Raw genomic sequence first — 25,001 nt, 5'->3', positions numbered from 1 at the left:
AAACACTGCCCCAGCTTTGTTTTTTAAAATACCATAGCAATAGCATTTTCAATCGCCTCTTTGCCCATCTTTCCTTTTCCCCTACTAAAGCAAAAATATTTTTAAGTGCTAAAAATATGTAAAATACTGAGTTTTAATACTGCTTTGTCATGTATACTGAACCTACTACTACTCCATGTTACCATAAAAGTATTTAATATCCTACAGCACCGGCTGCTACTGGAGGTGCTCAAGGCTGAGTGTGCCATGGTCCCTCAGGCTTCTGCTCTAAACAGACTCACCTAAAATAGAAGCAGAGATTGCTGGTGGAGTTACATTAAGAAATATTGTTACAAAATAATTCTTCTGGAAAAAACTAATTTAGACTGCTTTTAATGTTTCCCAGCATATGAAACAATTTGTAACAGTATTTTAATTTTTTTTTTTTTTTTTTTTTTTGCTGTACAGAATTTCCAATCATTACATGTGAACTTACTAGGAAGGGAATTGTTAGAGGGTGAGAAGAATAGAGAATGACTTTAAAAGTACGGTTGAAAAACTATCCTGAACTGCTGGACATGCAACAGCAGGAGCACTTGTTGAAGAACAACTGCAGATAATGCAGCACACACCTGCCCTCTCCCACCCATGTTGACACCCATGTTGACTCTCCTCTTCAGCCCCAAATGCCTTCTTCCCATTTTTCTGGATTGCTGCATTATTGATCAAATGTTACTCCTAATCCAAAAATTCCCCAGCTTCTTCCCTACTTTTGGGCAACTGGCAAAGCCTAAGAAATAAGATGGTCGAGTAGCAAATGAAAAAGAGTGACTGTACATCTGCAGAACACTGACAGAAGCAATCTCCTGAGCTGACTCCAGATAAGGAGAAGCCCTGGGCTCTGGAGCAAGGCTGGAGATGGTGCCCCTCTCGGAGGGTACACTCAGCTGTGCATGCTCTCTTTGCAGCTGACCAATACAAGCAAACTAGTGCTTCCCCCAGACCAGGCTTGTCCTTGGGCTCTGGTAAGAAGGCAGAAAGAGAACAGCTCTTCTGTGGCTCCCAGGAGTGGGCACCGGAAACCATCCCTGAGGACTCAGGTCTCAAGGACAATCCACAATGAGGTTAATCTGCCTGTGGTTAATAAAGAGAACACTGTATAATTAAATGTGTAGTCAGCCATAATCATGGTTTGCTTAGAATTTAAAACCTGAAAACCCTTTCTCAAAATAATGAAGATTCATCATTTTGAACAATTTCACTTCACACAAATTAATTTCTAAGAAACAAAAATTTATATGAGGAATTCAAAGCAGGTTTGGAAATTTTTCAAAATAAAAATAGAAAAGGATAAAGAAGAAGATGGAACGTACTTATTCCTCATACTCAAATGATGGTTTTTAGAACCAAAATTATAACATAAGGCTTAAGGCTTTGTCTTAATAAAGACAGGCAATCTGAAAGTAAAACAGAAAAACTCATTCGTTTATCATTATTCATTTACTTTTTTGACAGAAAAAAATTAGTCATGTTTCATTGTATCTTAGTAATAAAAGAATTACCATATGCTACAGTCTACTATATATTATGTCAACCTGAATATACATTAGTTTGTAGATGCAATATATTTGGGGTTGTTCAAAATAGTTTGTTTTTTTTTAAACTAGAATTAAACATGAAAAAATTTTAAAGTGGTTTAAAGTCATTAAAATATAAACATTTGAATAATACTAAAAATGAGAAAAATACAGTTACCATTATTATTATTATTATTATTATTATTATTATTTTACTAAGAATAAGTACTTGATAAGCAACTTGGGTAAATAGCACTTATCTGAAAAAACCTTGTGAGTGGTAGAGACACAAGAATGCCATATGGTTGGAAGTTACAGGGATTTGGTCCTAACCATTAGCTTCAAGAGTCTGGATTAAAAATGGGCAGAAAAGGCCTCACTCACAAGAGCAACAGAGAACAAAATGAACACGAGGAAATGAGATGAACAGATAATTCCAGAAAGCAAATACCCACATTTGTGCCATTTACTAGAACTCAAGTAATGAGAGGGCTGGCAGGACTGAAAACCTACATGAACACTGCACTGTCCAAAGACAAGAGCAGGAGGCGAAGAAGTAAGCAAGGGGCATTAACAGTCCACAAACTGTAAGGGAAACCCCAACAGAATTCAGAACTGATTACATTTTCATATCGCCTTTGTCACGACCATCATATTTTTTTTTACACAGCTGGCTTTGCTCACTTTAGCACAAATATTGAAGTCAAGTACAAGCATATACTCATTTGCATAGCAAATTTTAAGGGGTGCATTAAAATGGTAACCAACTGATGAGGGTATATGCCATTTTCACATCAGAATAACATTCAAATTTACCAAATAAAATGTTTTCTATTTGAAAACAGTTACCTATAAAAATTTTGGGGATGTGAATTAAAAACAATACATGACTTATTAGCAAAACATTAAAACCATTACTGATGTAATTCTCTGTAGGAGGCAGGTCATGAAGTAGTAGTCATTCTTTTATAACTTCTAGAACTTTGTAAACACTGTTCTGGAATACAGTGGTGAAGTGAGGCTTTGATTCCTTCACCAAGAGATTACATAAGGGAGTTTTCCCAGCATTGGCAGGATCTTCCACATCCCAAATTTCAGGCATGCTGCAACCAGGCCTAGGAAAAAATGAATGTACCCATTAAAAATCAGTGCACATTATATATCTACAGATAAAGCAGAGCATACTTTTTATATTCCTGATCTCATCTCATTTTTTTCTTCTTAGTTTTAAAAAATGACAGTTATTTATATTTTGGTAATCTGCTGTAATTCCTCTTTAGAACAAGGTAATGCAGCAGAAGTGACTATAAAAAAAGAAAACAGACCTGCAGAATACATGCATGCAGATGCTGGAACAAGAGATACCTCAGTGAAATTCTGTCCCAGTTACTTACCAAGAATGAAGTGTTGGGCTGTTTCCTTCACTCATCTCAGTTTCCACATTTGTGAAATGCCCATGACATAGATTTGTTGTGAGGATTGAGAGAAACCAGATATCTAGCATCATGCCCAGCACATAAAAGTATGTATTGATTTTTTAAAAAAATTATAAATGGTAATTATGTTTAGTTTATAGGGAAGTTGCATTAATTATATTCTACATGCATGAATTTAAAGAAAATTTGTAGTTTTAAGTTTATATCTTAGCAAAATGAAGAATTCAATCTTAAAAGCAATACATTTTTATAAAGAATGGTGTGAGAGAGTTTGGTACCAAGTAATATTTGCCTAAATAAGTGCTTCAAAAAAGCTTCAACCTTTATTTTAAATCAAAAACACTTTTCACAGATACAAGGTCTAGAGTCTGATAAAGTTCACTTTCTTATTTGGTTCTGGAGAAATCTTACAAAACAGAAAAACTATAGAGAATTGACCACTGCTTATGTTTTGTTACAGTTGCTTCACTTGTTTTTGAAATAACAGAAAAAAACATCTCCAACGAGTTCTGGGAGTTCCATGGCAATCTCACCCAGCTTTCCTCAATGTAGTAGGAGAGTAGGTGCTTCCTCTTTTTTAATAACAGCTTTAATCTTAAAGTAATTTGCCGTTATAAAAATATCAAAATACAGAACTAAACAAAGTAAAAAACTGAAAGTCACTGTTATCTCCAAAGTTATTTCCCAGAGGTGACATCTAATAAGCATTCAACATATATTCTGCAAAACCTTTTTATATGATCATACACATAAACAATTACAGACAAGAAAATATTTATATACACAGATGTTCCAGGGTTGTTTTCATAGAAATGGGATTATTTTAAAACTTGGAAAAATAAAATGAGGCCATTTTCCCCACCTTAGTAGATAAAAACCTACTTCATTGGTTTTAATAGTTTTTAGATTAGTGTTATTTAACTTTTCCTTTAAGAACATAATTGTTTTCAATTTTATAATTAAAAGCAATGCTATTATCAACATTTCTATGCCTATCTTTCTTTTTCAAGTTAAACATCTGGAAGCAGCATTATCATTCAGTCAAAGAACTATACAACTTTTCATTTTGTCAGATTAACTCTCAGGGAAGTTTTGCCAATGAATATCCCCATAAGGTGGGTTCCAGTGCATATTTTTGGGTGTGTCCTCAATAATACTGAATTCCATGCATCTTGAACATCTATGATAATATGGCTGGGCTTGGGGTTTCCACATTTTAATTTTCAAGCAAGTCAAGATCAATCTATTACAACACTGAAGAGCCAGAAATGGTAAATAGTGAGTAATATAGGAAGTAGAAAACTACCCTGAGTTTTCCAGAGTTGGACAGCTTTTAGGAAAAAGAAAGGGCAAAAAGCTGCTTTTGTGAGCTCTATGAGCCTGCTACAATGCCCTTCAGTTCTTCTGTGAAATCCCTGAGGTTTCCCCAGGCTAGTCAGCTGTATTTTCTAATAACATTAGTGATGCTGGACATGGTGGTCAGTCCACAACTGTAGTCCCTGCTATCTAAGGATAGGAGTGCAAACAAGCATTAATGAGAATCTGAGTTATTTTCTTCTGAATATATGTATTTTACTTTTAATTTTATGTCCACTCTAAAATTAGAATTACTGAAAGAAAACAGGGAACTGAAAATAAAAGAGTAGTGTGCTAAAAACTCACCTACAATTTACATTCAGGTGTATTTTAGTATTTGTATTTGTAGACAGAGTGTGATGTATTCAAGGACTAATCAAGGCATTGATGAAGCCACTTGCAATGAGATCATGTACATTCAGTGCTCATGAATGTGCCAGGCACAAATTGAGCACTGAATAAACATTAGTCCCTCTTCCCTTTCCTTTTCTGAGTTCCCATTTCCTTCCCAGGTTCTGACATATTTTTATATTCCAATAATCTAAAAGTGTACCCGGCTGGCATAACCAATGGAGAGTGAAGGTCACAGCGATAAAGAAAACCCCAATTCTGGTAGAAAGTTTTGTCAAGAAACTCAGTTCTGGGCTGGAGTTGTAGCTCAGTGTTGGAGTGCTTGCCTAGCACATATGTGGCACTGGGTTTGATCCCAGCACCACATAAAAATAAATAAATAAAATAAAGGTATTGTGTCTATCTACAACTAAATAAGTAAAAAAAAAAAAAAAAAAAAAAAAAAAAAAAAAAAAAAAAAGAAACTCAGTTCTTTATACTGTAGATATCAACATGAAATAAATATTTGTTCCTCTTCTTTTTCCTCTCAAGTGTCCCATTTACTTTCTGGTCAGAGGAGAAAGCACAGTTTTCGTATTGTTTCAGATTGCTCATAGTGGACCTGCCCACGGTCTCCTGAGAGCATGTACAGTCTGGCTGAAAGCTTGATTCTGAGTGTTAATGAGTGGGGAAAACAGATAAGAGAAATGCTTCTGGACTCCTGCTGGAACCAACACAACTATGGCACATCCAGGTCCTGATGGGGGAACCCAGCACCCAGCTTGTGAGTCTAAGAGCTCATAAGTGATCTGAAGCCAGTTGAATAGCTGCTGCCTTTATATTCCTTCTTATGTACATAAAACAATGCTCTGACTATCAGAATATGACATTACTACAGTTATGCAAATCCAAAGAGCTTTTCTAACACTTTAGAATGCAAAGCCTCTGCAATTTGCACATATTCAAAAGGGTCTAGAAAAATAATTGAAGAATCTTGAGTCAAGGTTCACTGCTCACTTAGAAGAAAAAAATACTATAAAAATTATTTTTATGTTCCAATAACCTGAAGGAAAGTGAAGCCTAAGAAAATAAAGACCCCAATTCTGTAGAAAGCTCTTTCAAGAAGCTTTCTTCCCATTGCAAATTTTGCCCACCATTGATTTATTATAATGATCTTATAACACTATTATAAGAGATGCTTATATCTTTTTTGTCCTAAATTTATAAATTAAAGGTAGTACGTGAATTTCACATATATATATTTCAATTGACATTATCGTAAGTATTAACAGCATTTTCTAAACTATAAGAACAATAGCATTTTCTATGAATCCTGATTAAATTCAAGTAATCTGGTACATATTCATAGAAAAAGCAGTTAACAATTATTTAAGTTCCTTTTGGGCAAAGCTGAGTAGATATTATGTAATAGAACTATTTGTACACAATTTTGTCTTAATAGCCTTGTATACTGATGAAATATATGGTGGGAAAGTATAATCAAGCCATAGATACAGCACAGAAATAGCAACAGGTACACTGAGAATCTTTAAAATGATAGTGTTCCATAAAATAGTCTTGATTTCTGGTGAAACTGCTCATGAGCTGGGCTCCTCCTGGAGGAAAGCTTTGGTCCTTTAATAGTAGGCGTCTGTCTGTCATCTGCTGTCTAGTCACCCAAGTGTAGCATTTCTACACAGTCAACTCAGAATCTACATTTGCTTTTGGGATATTACTGATACCTGTAGCTATACTCTGCTTAGTAAACTCTGTGAGAACAGAAACTTTTAAACTATTGTTTAAAACTATTAACTTTCAAACCATAAACTCCATGAGTCACAGCTGATTTATTTCCTGCTCATTTAAGACGTGATATATCAAGAAGGAAAAATTTCATTCTCAGTTGATGAGAATCCATCACATCCATTCACTGGACACCGCACAGTACAGACCTGTGGTTTAGACCAGAGAGGCCCTGATTCTCAGCTGCTTGGACCACTTTACTACAATGAGACTACCTATTATTTGGTTTCAGACTCTGGAAGTCTTTTGAAAGAAAATAAATCCAGCTTTAAGTAAAAGTTTTTTAAAAACATCAAAGGCAAATATGAACAATTTGGGAGATTATCAATCAGTTCTAATATCCCTTTAAAGCTGTTGAGTGCAAATAAATCATTAGAAAAGATACTTAAAACAACTAGAAAAGACAACTCCAAATAATAATATAAAAAGCTTTTCCACTTCTACTTTACAAAGTGTTAAATATATATGTATATAAAATGTATACTATATAAATATATATTTTAAACATATCACCAGCGAAATGCCTGTCATGAGCCTACATTGACTCTTCGTGTTTCAGGATTATAAAATATTAACTGTGTTAAATACTCACTTGGATCTTCTTATACACCATGACTCTTCTAGAATGTAATAATTCACTTTTAATTTTATCAATTCTTGCTTCACTTCTTCAGCTGCTTTTCGACTATACATTGAGTATACTATTTTCGTTCTGGCTCTTCAAACAAAAATATGTGGGCAGAAAAAATTAAGATTAAAAGGACAGAGCTGGCATTATTTAAAAGAAAACATGGAATGGGACTACAAGAAAGGATCATGCAAAAGAATCAGGACAATAATAAATTCCTCATAGTAGTTTCTACTAAGGGGCAATGGTGAGATTGAAAGCTGAAGGCAGACTAGCACGAGAGTCCTAAGAGAAGAAATGCAACTTTAACACAGGTCAGCATTTTGTTTTTGTTAACTGTTTTTAAATTCTTCATCACTCTATCACCCATAAGAGTGAAGAACCCTTTTGGTGGACAGGGATGATCGACAGCAAACACAACAGAACTATTCTAAAAGGGCAACAGTCTCAAACCTTGAAATCAATAATACTCAGCATTAAATGGCCCTCCATGACTTCTAGATTTATGAAAAATTAAACTTATTTTAAAAAATTGCTCTGGAAATTAGTTTATTGTAATTGATTTTTAAATGAAAAGCTTTTTGTTTGTAAAATTTACTTCCTGCTATTATGCAAAATAATATGCTAAGAGGATTCACCTAATCATTTAGGAAATAAATAGCTTTACCTACCCTAGAATACACATCAAAATTAAATATATTTTCTCTTCTAAGAGAACACAAGTTTGTAATTCATGGGAGAAAAAAGTCTCCAAAAACAATCAAGGATCATTCTAGCAGGTAAAATTGGTGAAAAGCAGAAAAAACTCTCTGGGAATGAGACTGTATTTCAACTGACTCAGAATTCAAAAAGAATGGCCTGCAAGAAAACTGGGAGCCAATAATTTTCTGGGGGAACTTCAAGATAATGACTAAGAACCTGGGTATTTTGGAACTTGTTAACCTCTACACAATTGATATATGATTTCTTTTTTTCTGCCTTGTAGAAAAGACAACTCCAAAGGTTATAATCTTACTGCCCTGTGGAGCCTAACAGTCTTCTTTTGTTTGTTTTTTCCCTAGCATAGCAGTCTTATTTCAGCATTCCAACCCTGATAACTGAAAATCTCAGTTCACTATCCACTTTTTGAAACTTCCTCATTTTGCTTGTTTCTCCACGTACTATTTATATAGGAAATTTGTTCTGAACAACATAAGAGGTACTAACCTCAAGCCTGCATCTTCATAATGTGGATGGTTCACAACCGGCCGAAGGGCAGACAACTTCACACTTGCCATAGTGGGCATGGCACCTGCAAACACTGCATCTGGAAACAAGCAGAAGGCCCAAGGAGGATACTGGTGAGCGTGAGAAGGGGTTTCCTTCTAGTTCAACACAATCATCTCACAGGTAAGAGCTGAGGCCCAGGGACATTCATTACTTAAAGATTTAGTGGCTGAAAGCATGAAGCCACGTGGCCAATAAAGCAGAGGTCAGCAACTGGGCTTGGATAAACTGTTTTCTTGGAAATTAGAGCTTTATCACCTCATCATTGAGGATTTCTTTTCTTTTCAATATCTCAGAGATCTCACCTGATTCTAGGGAAGAAGTATCAAATCGATGAGGAAAGTTTCATAGCACCAAGGAATTCTGGAAAATGGTTTTAATATTCAATCATATTAAATGATTTAATATTCAATGCTAGTATCATAGTTCCCTTTTTGGTACATGAATAAAAGATTGTATTCCATGAGTTCAAGAAGGAATGTAAAGGACTAATACTAAAAACTTATTAAGAAAAAAGTGCAATAAATTTATTTTTAAATGTGGCATTTACAGTTTTGGATAAAGTTTGAAAAAAATTCAAATATATGGAAAAATAGCAGAATAAATTACCAAGAAAATATGCATGACATTAACATTTTCCCTGCAAACCATTTAATAATAGTCAGGAATAACATTTACTATCTGATGCTTTCTCTGTGTTTTTGGATACACTAGAAGCAGCACTACTTAGAAACAATAACCACTGGAAATAACTTTGGGAGGGTTTTTCAGTAGTATATAAAATTTTGAGAAAAACTCTCATCAAATCATCAAATGTCTTTTTACCTGGTTTGGTACTATATTTGATCCATTCTATAAGTTCTTCTTGTGGCAAATTGCTGAACTCCCCTACAATATTCCACTGGGTTTGAAGATTCGCTGAACCTTGAATTGACATTGCTGCTAGTACAGCAAAAACAACAGCACCAGGATGTACTTTGCAAAAGAGCCATCCAAATAACTAAAACCAAATTAAGAATACATCGATAATTGTTAGTACAAAACAGCAAGTATTCAATAAGGAAAAGATCTTCCCAGAAAAGAGCATACTTTCTGCTACAGCACAAGATAAGGAATAACTATCCTAAGAAAAGGTCCCAGAGACATTGATTCATAGGATCAAATGAATTCTACTATTAGCTTTATATAAGAGGGATAGGACTTAAGAAGCTATTCTCTCAACCAGCTCTCTATACTCGATATCCAGGTAAAGCCAGGACCAGCTACACAATTTAAAGGCCGTTGTTCGAAATCATTAAGTAGTTAGAAACAGCAAGAACAAATATTACCCAAGTGCAAGGTCCTTCTGAGCTCAGGGCCCCATGCAGAGGTGACACAAGAGGCTCCAGTCCTGGGAAGCCAGGCCAGGGTGAGGCTCTCTGTTACTTGGCACATTGTGGGATGGGTTTGAAGATGAATGACACCCAATCAGCCTCCTTTCCTGGCCCAGCCTAGAGAAGTCAGAAACCAGGGAAGGTGGTGCCCCTCCAATACAGTTCCAACATTCTGATGGGAAAACTTGAAGCTGGTCATTTATTCCATACTCAGATAGTCCACCCTCAATATCAGCACTTTGTTCTGAATGTTCTCTCCTAAATTTTTTTTTGTATGTCTGCAGAGTTGGATCTCAAGCTTCTTGAGGTCATATATATATACTTTTTTTTCTGTCCATTACTATTCCCATCCCTAGATACCTGTGGCTTAGTAAATATTTGCTAAATTTGAGAGAGGTGCTACTTTTGCACCTTTGCTGGTTGACTGATGAGAGGGTGACACTATGGAGAAGCATAAATCAGTGAATGCAGAGCAAGGGGGCAGTTCCCAGAAAATACAAGCAGTAAATAACCAAGGATGGATTAAACTAAATTTCAAAAAGTGAAAATCAGGAATGGAAATAGAAATGTACACTCAGTAAATGAGAAAAATAAGCTTGATACTGAAGAACATATTATTTGGAAGGATTTTTATAACTTGAAGTTAATTATTAGAATTCTTTTGTGACATGAATGTTAAGGAAATTATTTCTATAATTAAGTCCTGCTTTCTATCAACACCTGCATTTATTCCTCATGAATTCAGCATGCACAGATTAATGTGTTGAATAGTGCCAAGGACTATTTTAGAAGTTAGAAGACTAGGCAGTGATCAGTGTAATAAGTCCTTACACCTTAAAAAGCTGAATACAAAACCATAAAGAAATTTAACTATAATGACTTACAGAACCATGGGTAACTCAGCGTCACTTTAGGGCCACTTAATAAATAAAGCTGGGGTCAAATTATTACAGCAGTTAAAACTCCACCATTATGACCATGTTACCTGTCTAGAGCAGATCAAGGAAGCCATAACACACATGTGTGGTGTCAAGAAGAGTTTTAGTCTCATAATCAAAATGCCAAGGGCTGTATAAGCTAACAGTTGCAATGCATGATAAACCAGCTGAAAGGAAAAAAAAAAGTATTTACTCCTGCTATTCATAAAGTTTAAGAATATACCATTAAACTGGGAAGTATACAGAAAAGGTTCCTTTTTTCTTTGTAACAAAGATTAATACTATTTTCATTTCTGAAATTTCTAAAGCAGTTCTTAAGATTTACTTTCAAACTGTATCATTTTAGTAAAAGGCTAAAAATTTAAAGTCTCTAAGACAAATACTTCTGTAATTCCACTGAAGTCAAGACTGCTGTTAATAAAGCTTACATTTCTGACCCTACCTTGGTGCTACCACCAAACTAAGGCAAGGAGAGTGGTAAGAGAAATGATTGCTCCTGAGGTGCCAAGGAAGCCTGTGGCACAACATTGAAGCTGCAGGACAACGTGAGCTCAGAGGAAAAGTCGTTACCAAATCACACAAAGACACCTCACTCAATGGGCTCCAGAAATCAGATGCTGTTACTATGAGGATTATCCAAGCAAAGCAAATGACTTTCCTACTTGTTTTAACAAATGAGTGGCCAGTAAACCTACATGTAGCATCTCATAAAAAATTATACTGGGCTATTTTGAAGATTATTAATGACAATTGTCAATAAATCAAGAAACCAAAACTAGAAAGGAAGATCAAATATATATATATATATACACATTAAGATAAATGTTAGTAATGTTAAGTCTTTACCTCTCCATGATCAAACTGATGTTTTCTGAAACAGAAAAAAAATACTACTATTATATCATTACTGAAGCACTTACTTCATTAATTTGTATTTTTATGTTGTGAATATGAGTTTTACAATCTCTATAGTATTCCCCCAGGACACATATATGTAAATAAAAATAACTAAAAGTTATACACCAAAACTGGTATTATAACCACTTAAGACAGTTTATTTTTTAAAATGACAATGTTGTATTATATCCTGAATATATGACTACTTGGTATTTATTATTATGACAATAATAGCATGCTTTGTGTACCAGATCCCTCACTGGTGATATGCTAGCAGAACAGAGAGTGCAAAAGAACTCTGTGGCTTCACATTCCCATACACCTGCTTCCTACCCCCAGTGAAGTGGGTCCCTCACTTTCGCCATATTCTGCAGCTACAGTAGAGACAACTGAAGGTTGGGGGATCACATACTAGATTTTTCTCAGCACTAGATGTAGAATATACAAATATGCACAACATTCCACCTTTAACTTTTCTTGACAGCCTTCATTTCTCTAGAAAGATCCATGCTTAGAGGCTGATGACTCTTACACACATCTCTCCCTATCCCTCCACTGATTCTCATCACAGCAGTAAAAGCAATCTTTTAAAAATGGTAAGGTGGTCGTGCCAGTCTGTCTTTAAAGTCTCTGATGGGCACCCTTTGCAATTAATGTAAACTTGCAAATCCCACCAACTGCACATGGTCTTCCCAAGCTGTCCCCACTTGTCTCTTCCCATACTGTCTCTAGTGCTCTTACCACAGACTAGTTCACCCCTTACTATATAGAGAGGCCTCTGGCTACCCTATATCCAGTGTCCTCACCTTGATCATTCCTACACCTCTTCCCTGACTTATCTTCTTACACAGAAAATGTTCTCATTAGTGGTGTGCTTGATTATCACCTGTCTCTCTATACTAAAGTGAACCGTTCAGGATACAAATCTATCCATCCATCCACCCACTCAATTTCATTGACCACTAAACACTCTGGAGACAGAGGATTAACAAGAGAAAAAAAATTTTCACCCTCACAGAGCTTACATATTAATACACATGTCACATGGTGACAAATGCTGCAGAGAACGGGAAACAGAGTGAAAGATGCAGGGGGCATGGGGTGCCTGGAAAGGCATGCATTAACCAGCCTGATCACCTAGTCATCAGAATATTTGTAGATTCTACAGCCAGAATCTAGTATGTGATTCCCCAACCTTCAGTTGTCTCAACTGTAGCTGCAGAATATGGGGAAAGTGAGGGACCCACTTAACCTGAAGGAGCTAAGGGGAAAGCACTGAAGACCCATGGCAGGGAGGTTCTGATATGCTTACACAAACTCAGTATGTTGAGACAAGAGGAAAAGCAGAGAATGAGGAGGAGCATGATGGGACAGATCACAGTGGATAAGAGGCCAAAAGACACAGGACACTAGAGACCAGGATGAGGGCTTTGATTTATTCCAAGTGATTTGGAAAGCTGCTTGAAGACAGCAGTGACACAGTTTGCCTTCTGTTGAAAAGCTTTTTGCTTTTCAACAACAGAACAGGCCTGGGCAGCAAGAGTAGAGGCAGAAAGTCAGCAAGGAGGTCAGGAGGCAACAATTCAGGGGAGGTACTTGTGGTATGGACCAGGATGGAGGCGCTTAGTGGTACTCAGAGTCTGCATATAATTTTGAAGGTAACAATGGCAGGATTTGCAGATGGATTGGGTGTAGAAGTGAATAAAGAAGAGAGTCAAGAATGAGGCCAGGATTTCTGAGCTGAGTCATCAGGGGGATGAAGATACCATATGGAATGGACAGTAGGGCAAACAGTCAGAGGTTCAGGTCATACATGTATAATTTGAGATTCTCACTAGATACCCAAGGAGAGATGATTTTTTAAAAAGTCAGTCATCTGGAGTTTAGGAGAGAAGTCTGAGCCACAGACAGAAATGTGTGAATTGACAATATACATCTTCTCTTGTGAATCACTGGTATGTCACCAAGACTTAGAACAATACCTGAAACTTAGAGCTCAACACTTTTTGAATGAAAGAACAAATACATCAGTAAACCCCTACATGTGTTTTATGTAATCTAGGACATATCTGATTTAGGAATTTCACTCAAGAATATCGATAAATTATTAGCAAATTCAGTATGTATATGGATAAATAAAAGAGGGAAAATGGTCCCTTCATTCTTCTTCTTTTATGACAAGTAAAAATCAGCAGTTTCCAATGTTAATATGCACTTATTATTCCAATTTACAGTCAAAGAAGGGGAGTTCCACAGCTACCAAATGTTACCAGGACTACATTTTGACTGGCTTCAGAGCTCATACAGTTTCTACCACATGATGCTGCCTCTACTTCACTTTGCCTCCTAGGTCTTTGAATGAAGGGAATACAGGTACTCATGCCTTGATCAGTAAAATGTATCTTCAACTCCTTGCCTTTTTATAATGACATGACTTTGATACTTATGCAAAAATGAAATGTCAATATACCATTTCCTTTCCAGAAAAGAGCTCTAACTCTTCTTGAATTGAAAACCTCATGAAGCTCAGTGGTTTTCTATAAGTATTTCTATAGCTGAGTTGTCTTGAAGGGACAGTTTATTTCTGTGAAAACTTATACCTTCCTCTTTCAAAGCTACATAATACAGGCTATAACTTTATACCTTCTTCCTGAGCTCTTCAGAAATAATCTTATCTCAAGTGAAGAGAAAGTTTGGCAATATATGCCAGAACCCTTCTCCTTTCTCCTATCAACTCAAATGCTTCAGGTTCAGGTGAGAGCACAGTCATAGCACTATTTCCAAATGAAAACAAGGATCCCCTTAAAAGCACACGCAATAAGCTATCACTGTGTTAGTAAAAATTATGAGGTGAAGGACTAGGCTGTGTATATTCTTGCTATAAAAGAAAATTCAGACACACAAAAAGTAAGTCAACAATCCCTACCTGCCCACATCCCCAAATGCAAAAGAATAAAATTAAAACATCCTTCACTCAATCTTCCATTCCCATATCTTAACAGTTGTGGATTTTATCCTTCCAGATCACTCCTATGAATAAGTAAACATATAAAGTCTTCATATTTAAATAAAAGTACAATTGTTCTACATGTATATTGTTTGGCAATTTTTACATCTACTGATGTATGATGAAACTGTTTTCATCAAGATGGCTCAACATTCCACTCTATGACTGGATCAAAATTAAGTCAATTCCTTCCTAATACATATTCTGGTTGTTTAAATTTTTTCATAATAGATAGATAACATACTAAACATATTTTTACCATTATTTCTACATTTCCATGAGCATTTCTATACAATTAATTTACATTTGTGGGAACCTGCTGGCTAAACTCCAGACCCACTGCATTGTTTGCTATGTACTGCTAAACTGCACTCCCACCTATTTATTCCAGTATGTACTAAATATTATTTTTACAAATCTTTTATGTAAAAAAAAGCTTTTTTTATACTGTAAGCATATTCTCTGTGTTTATTTTTGTTTTTACTATATTTTAATATTGGCTTTATCTGGAATTGACTTCATGTAAAAAGTGAGGTATGAATCCCAGTTTTATATTATACTGCTCATTTCTCAAAAATAGGTAGTTCATTGGTCCACAAACCACTTGCAGAAAAATTTATTTTCCCTAATTAACTGAGAAAACTATGTCCTTCAAGTACAGAAGATGTGCAGGGCTACTGTAACATTGTACTGAATAAAATGTGAGGGATACGTAATTGATGTGCTGTGCTCTCCACAAGTAGGGAACAATGAGAAAAGCTAAGAGAAGGAATGAAAACAATAAAAAATATAAATTATCAAATGCTGAGTACACAAAATGTAAATATAAAATTAAATAGCTAATAAATAGAAGAGGTAACAAGATTATTTTCTTTAAATATTTTTTAGTTATAGATGGACACAATACTCTTATTTATTTATTTATTTTTTATATGGTGCTGAGAATTGAACCCAGTGCCTCACATGTGCCTGGCAAGCGCTCCACTACTGAGCCACAACCCCAGCCCCCACAAAATTATTAATAACATGTTTACCTTATATGTGTCTGTTGTTTAGCTAAGATGCTCCACATATCACTAATAATCTGTAAATAGATTTTTACACACTTTAGTAAAGACAGTTTAAGAAAACAATTTACAGCATCTTCTAAACTTTAAAACTCTTAGTTAAAAATATGCTAAGTGTGGAAATAACAGAACACTCAAAAATAGTAATTTACAGCAACATAAACTTATATTTGTATAATATTTGCTCATATATAATACTCAATATTCCTATTAGGTAAGTTATACTACTCTCCTTTAGTAAGTAAGCAAGAAGCTCTGAAGGATCTCCCTAAAGGAAAACAACTACTAAGAAGCACTGCTGATCTTTAAACCAGATCTTCTGGCTTCAGATTCACATTTGGTACTGCTTCCATTATGCAAAGGTGTTGGGAATTATCTGTCCTTAATCACATATATACAAAACTAGACAACTGGCTCAGACATAATTACAGTCAGAGCATTCAAAAGCCAAAATCACTCACTATTCTTTTGTACTTAATAGTAACTGGGAAGTCATCTGATCTAAATCCTATCCCAATATGGATGTTTCTACAGCATTGCCAACAATTTCCAGACCTTGGCAATATTACCTAGCTGCTGCTTGAATCTGTAACACTTTCCTAATTAGCCAAGATCATTTCTGGTTTGAAGTCTTTCCTTCCTGGAATTGGCCATAACTTTAAGGAACCAGAATAAATGTAATCTTATACATGGGAAACTTTTAAATATTTGAAAATAATTATCCTTTCTCTATTTGCATCTTTTCTTCTTTAACCAAATACCCCAGCTTTCTTAACCTGATCTAATAGTTTCTGTTATCTCTTGCCATCCAGGTTGCTGTCTTATGAATACATTCTGGATGGTCAATGTCCAATATTTTTTCCGTATCTACCAGGTGCACACCACCAGTAAGTATACAAAAGAGCAAAGCAGGCATGTGCCTGGCACACAGTGGGAACTATGACCTGACTGAAATTGAAAAGTGAGTCCAGAGTTGAAAACTACACAGTGCTCACTGAAGGAGATGGTGTAGAGCCCATCTTGTTCTTTCCTTATATTTTAGTGGACACAATAATCTTCTAAATCAGCATGTGTCAAATGGGGATGGTGATATCTACCTACCCCACAGGGATGTCAATAACCAATTGAAATGTGCATGTAAAAAATGTTTGGAGAGTGTACAAAGCACAGACTAAATGTATCATATGAGAAATAATTATAGTCCACAATATTCTACAAATATATGATATTGGGTTAACACATCAATCACTAGTTACAAATCAGAACTTTTAGGGCTTACTGCCTCTTTATTTGATCACAAGTTAATATCAATTCAATCTCTTAAAATACTCAAGAGTTACAGTGTTTACAAATTACTAAAAAAAAATTGAGAGTATCATACCTGTTCTTCCCTGAAGACTGGACCCTCTTGGGCTTGGTTTACATGTGGGCTTAGAATTGCATTATCAAAGCCAACCTGGAAGCCTAAACGTTATCTAGCTTATCAGTACAGTGTTAATTCTTTTTTCTTTTGAATAAAGACAATTCAAAAGTCACTGACACTAATCAAATCATCTAGAAAGGTATATGTTAAATATTTTGAGGGAAATATTACATAGAAGTTAAAAGTAATAATTTGCATAGGCAAAACTAACTTGTGTCTGGGTTAATACAGTCTCTGATCATGTCTTCCAAAACTAGATGACTATCAAACTTGAGTCACCCTGTTCCTATGTCTATGTTACAGTAGCAGAGAACAAAATATTTTTAAGATTCATAAATATTCATCAAAGGCTATTAAGAAGAAAATATAGAATGTTTCAATAAATCAATACAAAACACTGATTATTAAATAGCCAAATATATGCAAGTATTATGCAAAAACAAGTGAATATTTTATTGTAAGAAAGAGATCTAAAGTACATGCATACCTTTCTAACGATTGCAATGAATACTACAAGTACAGCTGGGAGCAACAAAGTCTTTGTATATCTCAGAGGAGTCTGCAATTGAGAGAGATGCTTTATTAGAGGGAAATGTAGTTTCACTAAATAAAATTATTTCAAATAATGAAACAGGTAAATTTCTAAATGCATAAGAAGAGAAATATGAACATTCCACCTATCAAAGGTCCAATCTACTACTGACTCTCATCATAAAAATGAAGGTGCATTTCCATAGAAACAAATTTCACCAAAGCATTGAGTTGGAAACACTAAAATACAGTTCCCAAATACTTGTAAGTGTGAAATGTGAGCAGAGATTGCTTTTCATTTTTTGCATGCTACTTGCTTACTACTCATCTGAGATTAAGTAGAGAGCCTTTAAGTGGATCAAGCTTCCCTGTGCATTTTGTGGGGGGTATCCACAATCTTTTTTGATTCATTCATCCCCCCAACTCGCAAAAAATATACATATGACAAATATTTATGAAGGAAACAAAAAGATATTTTTACATTTGCTTTAATAACAAATAAAAAACTACAAAAATGTTTTTAATAACAAAGTCTCTACACATACTGTGTACCTCTAGATTATCTCCCCACCCCAAACCAGTGTTAAATTTTGATCTCTTATTCTTTGTGTGTTAATTATAGGTAAATAATATCCTACCATTTTATTCACTCTATAATACATCTCAAACATTACATGTTAGTATGGTACCATAATAGGGAATAACTTGCTAAAACTGTCCTTCCTCCGCACTGTATGGATATACATTCCCTAAGATGGCACCTCAGGACTATGTCTCAGAAGCACAGTTCCTGAATTCAGATACCCATGGAGATGGGGAATAGCATGCTGCCAACAGCTTTTCTGTTTGCTTCAAGTTGACTGAAGTCTGCTATGCCTTGGTAAACAATTTGCTTCATCACAGAACTAATTAATACTCTCAGGCTGTAGTGGCACATATGATGTCTTTAATAATATTAAGGGACTTCTACCACATCCTACTTCTCCACTGGTGTGAAGAAGAAGGAGTTTACCTTCTATTTCCTTTGCCACTTCCCTGAAGGAGGCTTTACCTTCTGTGAATATGTATTTTAATTTTATCTTGTAAAGAGTACAAGATACTCTTTTGATTCTTTCAGCAGGTTCAACACCATCATTCATAAAACTTTTACCAGCCATTATATGTCAAAACCATAAACACAATAAATGAAAACTGAAAGACCAACTGGAGTAAGCTGGACATCTTCAGGATATACTCAGCACAGAACGGCTGGTGGGTAAGTTTGCACTATGGTCCACTGGTTTGGAACTCAGGACAATGGGATAACACAGTGGTACTGCAGAGGAAACAAGTATGTCCATAAAATACTGTTGGCCATTTTTTTTTTTTTGGTACCAGGGATTGAACTCAAGGGCATTTGACCACCGAGCCACATCCTAAGCACTATTTTATATTTTATTTAGAGATAAGATCTCACTGAGTTGCTTAGCACCTCGCTTTTGCCGAGGCTGGCTTTGAATTCACAGTCCTCCTGCTTTAGCCTCCCCATCCTCTGGGATTATAGACATGTGCCAACACGCCCACCACTGTTGGCCAATTTAATACATTCATACATACAGCCTGTATAGAAAATGTGTAACAGATAATAAAATTCAAGAAATCAGTGCCACATTGCTGGTGTTTAAATGGCAAATATATGCATGTTTATTGAACCAAACCAGCTTATAAAGTATTCCCAAATAATATTTTATTTAAAATACCAAAAAGACTTTCTATAACATCTCATTTTATCTTCACAATATCTGTTTGTAGTGTGCCACTAGAAACTAGTAAACTCTAACACAAAGAATGAGATTCACTTGTTCAAGACCATTAAGTAATATTGCAGACTTCTATCTCAAATCCACTAACCTACTCTGGTTTCCTTCTAAACATATGAATAAAGTTTTAGAAAGAGAAACATTGTTGGAATGAAAACCTGTGCTCAATGATATTTAAAAGCAATGAGATCATTCAAACCACCACAAAATGAATGGAAATGTAAAAGCTTGAGAGGGCTGTCACTAAAAAGACAGAACTTGAAAATGCCCCTGTGTTTACTCATCCAAAAAACTGTGGCTAGTCTGAATGCATATTTCGAAATTACCAAAATGAAAAGAGACCATATATTTCAGGGAGTTGTACTAATGTAAATAGAAACATCTTCCTTTTAGCTGCCAGATTTTCCTTTTCCTTTAAACTGAGATAACAGCACATATAGAATCTGAAATAACAGGGAACCCTTAATGAAAAATACAGGGGCTAAAATCCACTGAAAGAAAACTAGAAATCACATCTTACCTCCTTTTCCATAAAGTCGAACTCTGCTGCACAGGTATACAATAAAGTATCAAAATCCTTATAACTGAAGAATTTTGATGTTAATAAGTTGCCAATATGAGCCTATTAAGAAATAAAGTGAGCAACCATTACATTAAACCAATTATTGTCATAATGCACTTTAATCTTACAAGTATTTACAAATAGTTCTTACTGCATTACAGAGCTCACTGTTCCCATACTAGACTTTTTTGTTGTTGTTAAGTTCTATTCCCTCTCACAGCAGCCCCTTCTTTTGCTGATCAATGATAGCTCCAACACCATCCCACCTTCCACTCTCATCAACGTACCAAAGGCTTCTTACTGGGTTTTCCTGTCACTGTGCTAAACCTGGTGAAGCCAACCAGGAAGTATGAGCTTTGGGACTCAGACAGACTTAAGTCCATCATACAGGAACCTAGGCTATGGAGTGAAGAAGGGAAAATATTAATTCTGAACTCTGGAAATAGGATTTAAAAAAGACTACGTGAAGAAAATAAAATGGTAAGGTGTTGGAGTAAAAGTACCTTTTGACCAATAACCAACCCTCGTGTAATTCTTCACATTACCAAATGCACTCACTTAAAACTGCCCACAAAAAGCAAGACAAGGGAGGTGGGATTATTTTCAATTTATAAATGAGAAAACTAGGGCTTGAAGACAAAACAATTGCCAAACTTCATTATTGTCTAAAATTGCCAACGTTCATTATTGTCTAAAAAAGCAAAGACAAAAGAAAAGAGGGGAAGTTATATCTAAGACACACCAAACCTAAAATTCACGTGACATCTACATGAAGGTGAGGAACAGAGTGAGAAAAGAAACTGAAGTGTGGTAGGAATGTGATGATGCACTGCAAAACACTCTGTCTTGCTGAGGGAAGACATGTATGGTGATAAGTTTAAGCAATCAGTAGGGAGGATATATGGCACATAAAATAGCAAAAGAAAACAAATCCCAAATAAAATGGAAGAAAAGGATCCTACTATTATGTTAATTGCCACATATGCAAAGAGATTAAATTCACTAATTAAAGGACAGATGCTCAAATTGGGATTAAGGAAATAAATCCACTATTATGTTTTCTACAAAAGATATACTTAGAGATAGAGAAGTTGAAAACAGAGAATAGAAGAAGATAAATCAGATAAATTTGAAACAAAGAAATCTAGGTTTGTTATTATAATATCTCACAAAACTAAATTCAAGCAAAAATATGTAAAAAGAGACAATGAATAATATTATGAGCTAGTAAAATGAACAGCAAAGCAAAATTATACACATCATGAATATATCTGGAAATAACCATCTAGTCAAAATATATTAAAAAAACTGACAAAGCTGTAGGAAGAAACGGATAAGCTGACAGTATTCATTGGAAATGTTAAACCCTGCTCCCTAGAACAGAAAATGCTGACAAAATTGACATCAAATTTGAATAATATAATTAATTAGCTCATAAACACTACAGAATATGAACTTCACAAAGAGATCATACACATTTTCCTTTAACACTGTAAAAATTTTTAAGTGTTCTTATACCATTTATTTAGCTGATTCCAAAATATTGATAATTTTTTTTCCTGATGATTAATGCAATAAAACTAGAAAATAACTAGGATGGCTTTTAAAATCATACTGTTTAGAAACCAAATAACATAAAATGTAATACTTTTTAGATTAAAGACAATCATGAAACGATCAATTTGTAAAATACACAAAAAAGTACTACTTAGAGTAAATTTTTAGCTTTAAACCATTTACCAGAAAATAAGGGCAGTGACAACAAAAGTTTGATCTCATTCATATGAGAATCTAAAAAAACTGTTATCACAGAAGCAGAAGAGTGATTCCCAGAGGCTGCAGAGAGCAGAAGGGAGAAGGGTGGTAGGAAAAATGTTTTATTGCATTACTGATCAGAAAACAGTAACAGATAGGAGGAATGAACTCTGGAGATGTATTACAGCAAGGTGATTAGAGTTAATGACAGTTTATCATACTTTTGAAAAATGCCCATGCCCATAGGGTGTTTTTAAGTGCTCTTATCACAAAAATGCTAATGATATAATAATGTATAGTGTATGTACATTTATATGTATATATTTAGACACATATATACATACACACACATATGAAATGAAATGGTTAAATCTGGTTATTTAAGTTAACTAATATATATATATATATATATATATATATATATATATATATACACACACACACACACACACACACACACACACACACATCAATATAAATATATATTCCAAAACTTCAAGTTGAACATAATAAATACAATGTTATCTGTCACATTAGAAAATAAAAACTTGTAAATTTTCAAAAGTTAATAAATACATAAGTGAACATTTCCCATATATGCACATATGCAAAAATTTCAGTAATTTTTAAATCTAATTATATTGAATAATGTTTTTAAAAAGTTCAACTAAATTATCAAAGCTTACTCCATATGAATTAGAAAGTTTCCTAAAGATGTTGAAATTGAAGTGAAAAACCTACTCATAAAGAAAACTCCCAGCCCTAAGGGCTTTCAATATTGAATTTTACCTAATATAAGGAAGAAATATCAATTCTATAGAAATTCTCTCTAAAAACAAGGGAACTAAACATATTCCCACAATTTTATGGGGTTATTACTCTAAAACCAAAACCAGACAAAATCATTATAAGAAAAGAAACTATTACTAATCATCATGAATATAGGCAAATTGTATAAAAATATGAGCCTAGAAAATCCAGCAATATATAAGAATAGCACAATGTGAGCAAGTAAGGTTTATCCCAGGAATACAAGGCCAGATCAAACTCAAATATTGATCAATGTGGGATTTTCAGACATGGAAGAGGTAAAAAAAAAAAAAAAAACAGGTAAATATCCTCCCCCAAACAACATAAAATTGAACAAAATTGCCACTACCAATCATATCAGGTTCTAGAAATCAACCAAAAGGAAACAACCCACTGAGAATTATTCAGTGGTTTAAAAACACTCAAACTTTGGTAAGAACTGTAGGATGCTGCTTTCCTGCCTAGGCTGCCTCACTCACCATCAGTTCCACCACCACCTCCCCAGATCAGTCAGTGCAATAGTCCTACCACGTAGAGCTGGCCAGCAAGAAACCAAAACTTCACCTGGAAGAAGCTGCATTGATTTGGGCACAGAGCAAAAACACACCTGAGTTCAGAGGTATTATCTGTAAAAGCAGTAAACTCAGTAAGAAATAAAAGGCAAAAGACTTTCTTCCTGTCAGAGCCTAGGTTGCAATCCCAATGAGGTAAACAGAGGACTGTCAGACTACTCAGAAATTCTACAGAAAGAAACTGGAAATAGGTAACCATCATGGCCACAGATAAAAGTTTTCATATCCCTGGAGGACTGGAAACCTGCATACATGCCCAGAGGAGATCCAAGAGACCCCTTACTCTCCAAGAGTCTTTGGCTGGCAGGATGGAAAGTGACACACACATTCAGTAAAGACCCAAGAAGGCATGATAGGTAGGAAAAAAATGGGACAGAAATGAGTTATTTGGCCAAATAGGCCTGAATGTGACCCTTTGAAAAATCTGCTTGCAAGTTGGCCACCTGGATTTTAGAAGAGTTCCCACTGCTATAACCAGTAAGAGTGACTTATTATACCTGATGTATACTAATAATGTGGTTTGTTTATTTATGAAAACCTACATTACTTCTAGGAGTCTGGAATTTTTTTTTTTGTTTTTTTTTTAATTTTTTTTTTAGTGTTGGTTGTTCAAAACATTACATAGTTCTTGACATATCATATTTCACATTTTGATTCAAGTGGGTTATGAACTCCCATTTTTACCCCGTATACAGATTGCAGAATCACATCAGTTACACTTCCATTGATTTACATATTGCCATACTAGTGTCTGTTGTATTCTGCTGCCTTTCCTATCCTCTACTATCCCCCCTCCCCTCCCCTCCCCTCTTCTCTCTCTACCCTCTCTACTGTAATTCATTTCTCCCCCTTGTATTATTTTTCCCTTTCCCCTCACTTCCTCTTGTATGTAATTTTGTATAACCCTGAGGGTCTCCTTCCATTTCCATGCAATTTCCCTTCACTCTCGCTTTCCCTCCCACCTCTTATCCCTGCTTAATGTTAATCTTCTTCTCATGCTCTTCCTCCCTACTCTGTTCTTAGTTACTCTCCTTATATCAAAGAAGACATCTGGCATTTGTTTTTTAGGGATTGGCTGGCTTCACTTAGCATAATCTGCTCTAATGCCATCCATTTCCCTCCAAATTCTATGATTTTGTCATTTTTTAATACAGAGTAATACTCCATTGTGTATAGATGCCACATTTTTTTATCCATTCATCTATTGAAGGGCATCTAGGTTGGTTCCACAGTCTTGCTATTGTGAATTGTGCTGCTATGAACATCAATGTAGCAGTGTCCCTGTAGCATGCTCTTTTTAGGTCTTTAGGGAATAGACCGAGAAGGGGAATAGCTGGGTCAAATGGTGGTTCCATTCCCAGCTTTCCAAGAAATCTCCATACTGCTTTCCAAATTGGCTGCACCAATTTGCAGTCCCACCAACAATGAGCAAGTGTACCTTTTTCCCCACATCCTCGCCAGCACTTGTTGTTGTTTGACTTCATAATGGCTGCCAATCTTACTGGAGTGAGATGGTATCTTAGGGTGGTTTTGATTTGATTTCTCTGACTGGTAGAGATGGTGAGCATTTTTTCATATACTTATTGATTGATTGTATGTCCTCCTCTGAGAAGTGTCTGTTCAGGTCCTTGGCCCATCTGTTGATTGGGTTATTTGTTATCTTATTGTCTAATTTTTTGAGTTCTTTGTATACTCTGGATATTAGGGGTCTATCTGAAGTGTGAGGAGTAAAGATTTGTTCCCAGGACTTAGGCTCCCGATTTACCTCTCTTATTGTTTCTTTTGCTGAGAAAAAACTTTTTAGTTTGAGTAAGTCCCATTTGTTGATTCTAGTTATTAACTCTTGTGCTGTGGGTGTCCTATTGAGGAATTTGGGGCCCAACCCCACATTA

The 25,001-nt window shown here is 35.2% G+C and overlaps 1 protein-coding gene across 2 annotated transcripts in view; it reads right to left on the bottom strand.

Annotated features, from left to right (window-relative positions):
• Positions 1–409: 409 nt before the first annotated feature.
• Positions 410–25,001, bottom strand: part of DPY19L1 (dpy-19 like C-mannosyltransferase 1) — a 109,165-nt gene continuing 84,573 nt past the window's right edge. The window contains exons 14-23 of one of the 2 annotated variants that reach the window (XM_081284687.1): positions 19,931–20,032; positions 17,568–17,639; positions 15,625–15,674; positions 11,533–11,557; positions 10,734–10,853; positions 9,201–9,375; positions 8,316–8,415; positions 7,074–7,199; positions 2,475–2,671; positions 410–1,113 (exon numbers count right to left, since the gene is read on the bottom strand). In XM_081284687.1, the coding sequence (XP_081140813.1) occupies positions 2,515–2,671; positions 7,074–7,199; positions 8,316–8,415; positions 9,201–9,375; positions 10,734–10,853; positions 11,533–11,557; positions 15,625–15,674; positions 17,568–17,639; positions 19,931–20,032 (927 nt within the window). In that variant the 3' untranslated portion in view covers positions 410–1,113; positions 2,475–2,514. Of the gene's footprint in view, positions 2,672–7,073; positions 7,200–8,315; positions 8,416–9,200; positions 9,376–10,733; positions 10,854–11,532; positions 11,558–15,624; positions 15,675–17,567; positions 17,640–19,930; positions 20,033–25,001 lie in introns of both variants that reach the window. The other variant, XM_081284686.1, reaches the window with a different exon arrangement.

The sequence above is a fragment of the Spermophilus citellus genome, assembly GCF_964194105.1.
Source record: "Spermophilus citellus genome assembly, chromosome: 3".
Classification (NCBI taxonomy): domain Eukaryota; kingdom Metazoa; phylum Chordata; class Mammalia; order Rodentia; family Sciuridae; genus Spermophilus; species Spermophilus citellus.
Note: the sequence above shows the minus strand (reverse complement) of the source record. Positions and strands in the feature narration are given on the sequence as shown.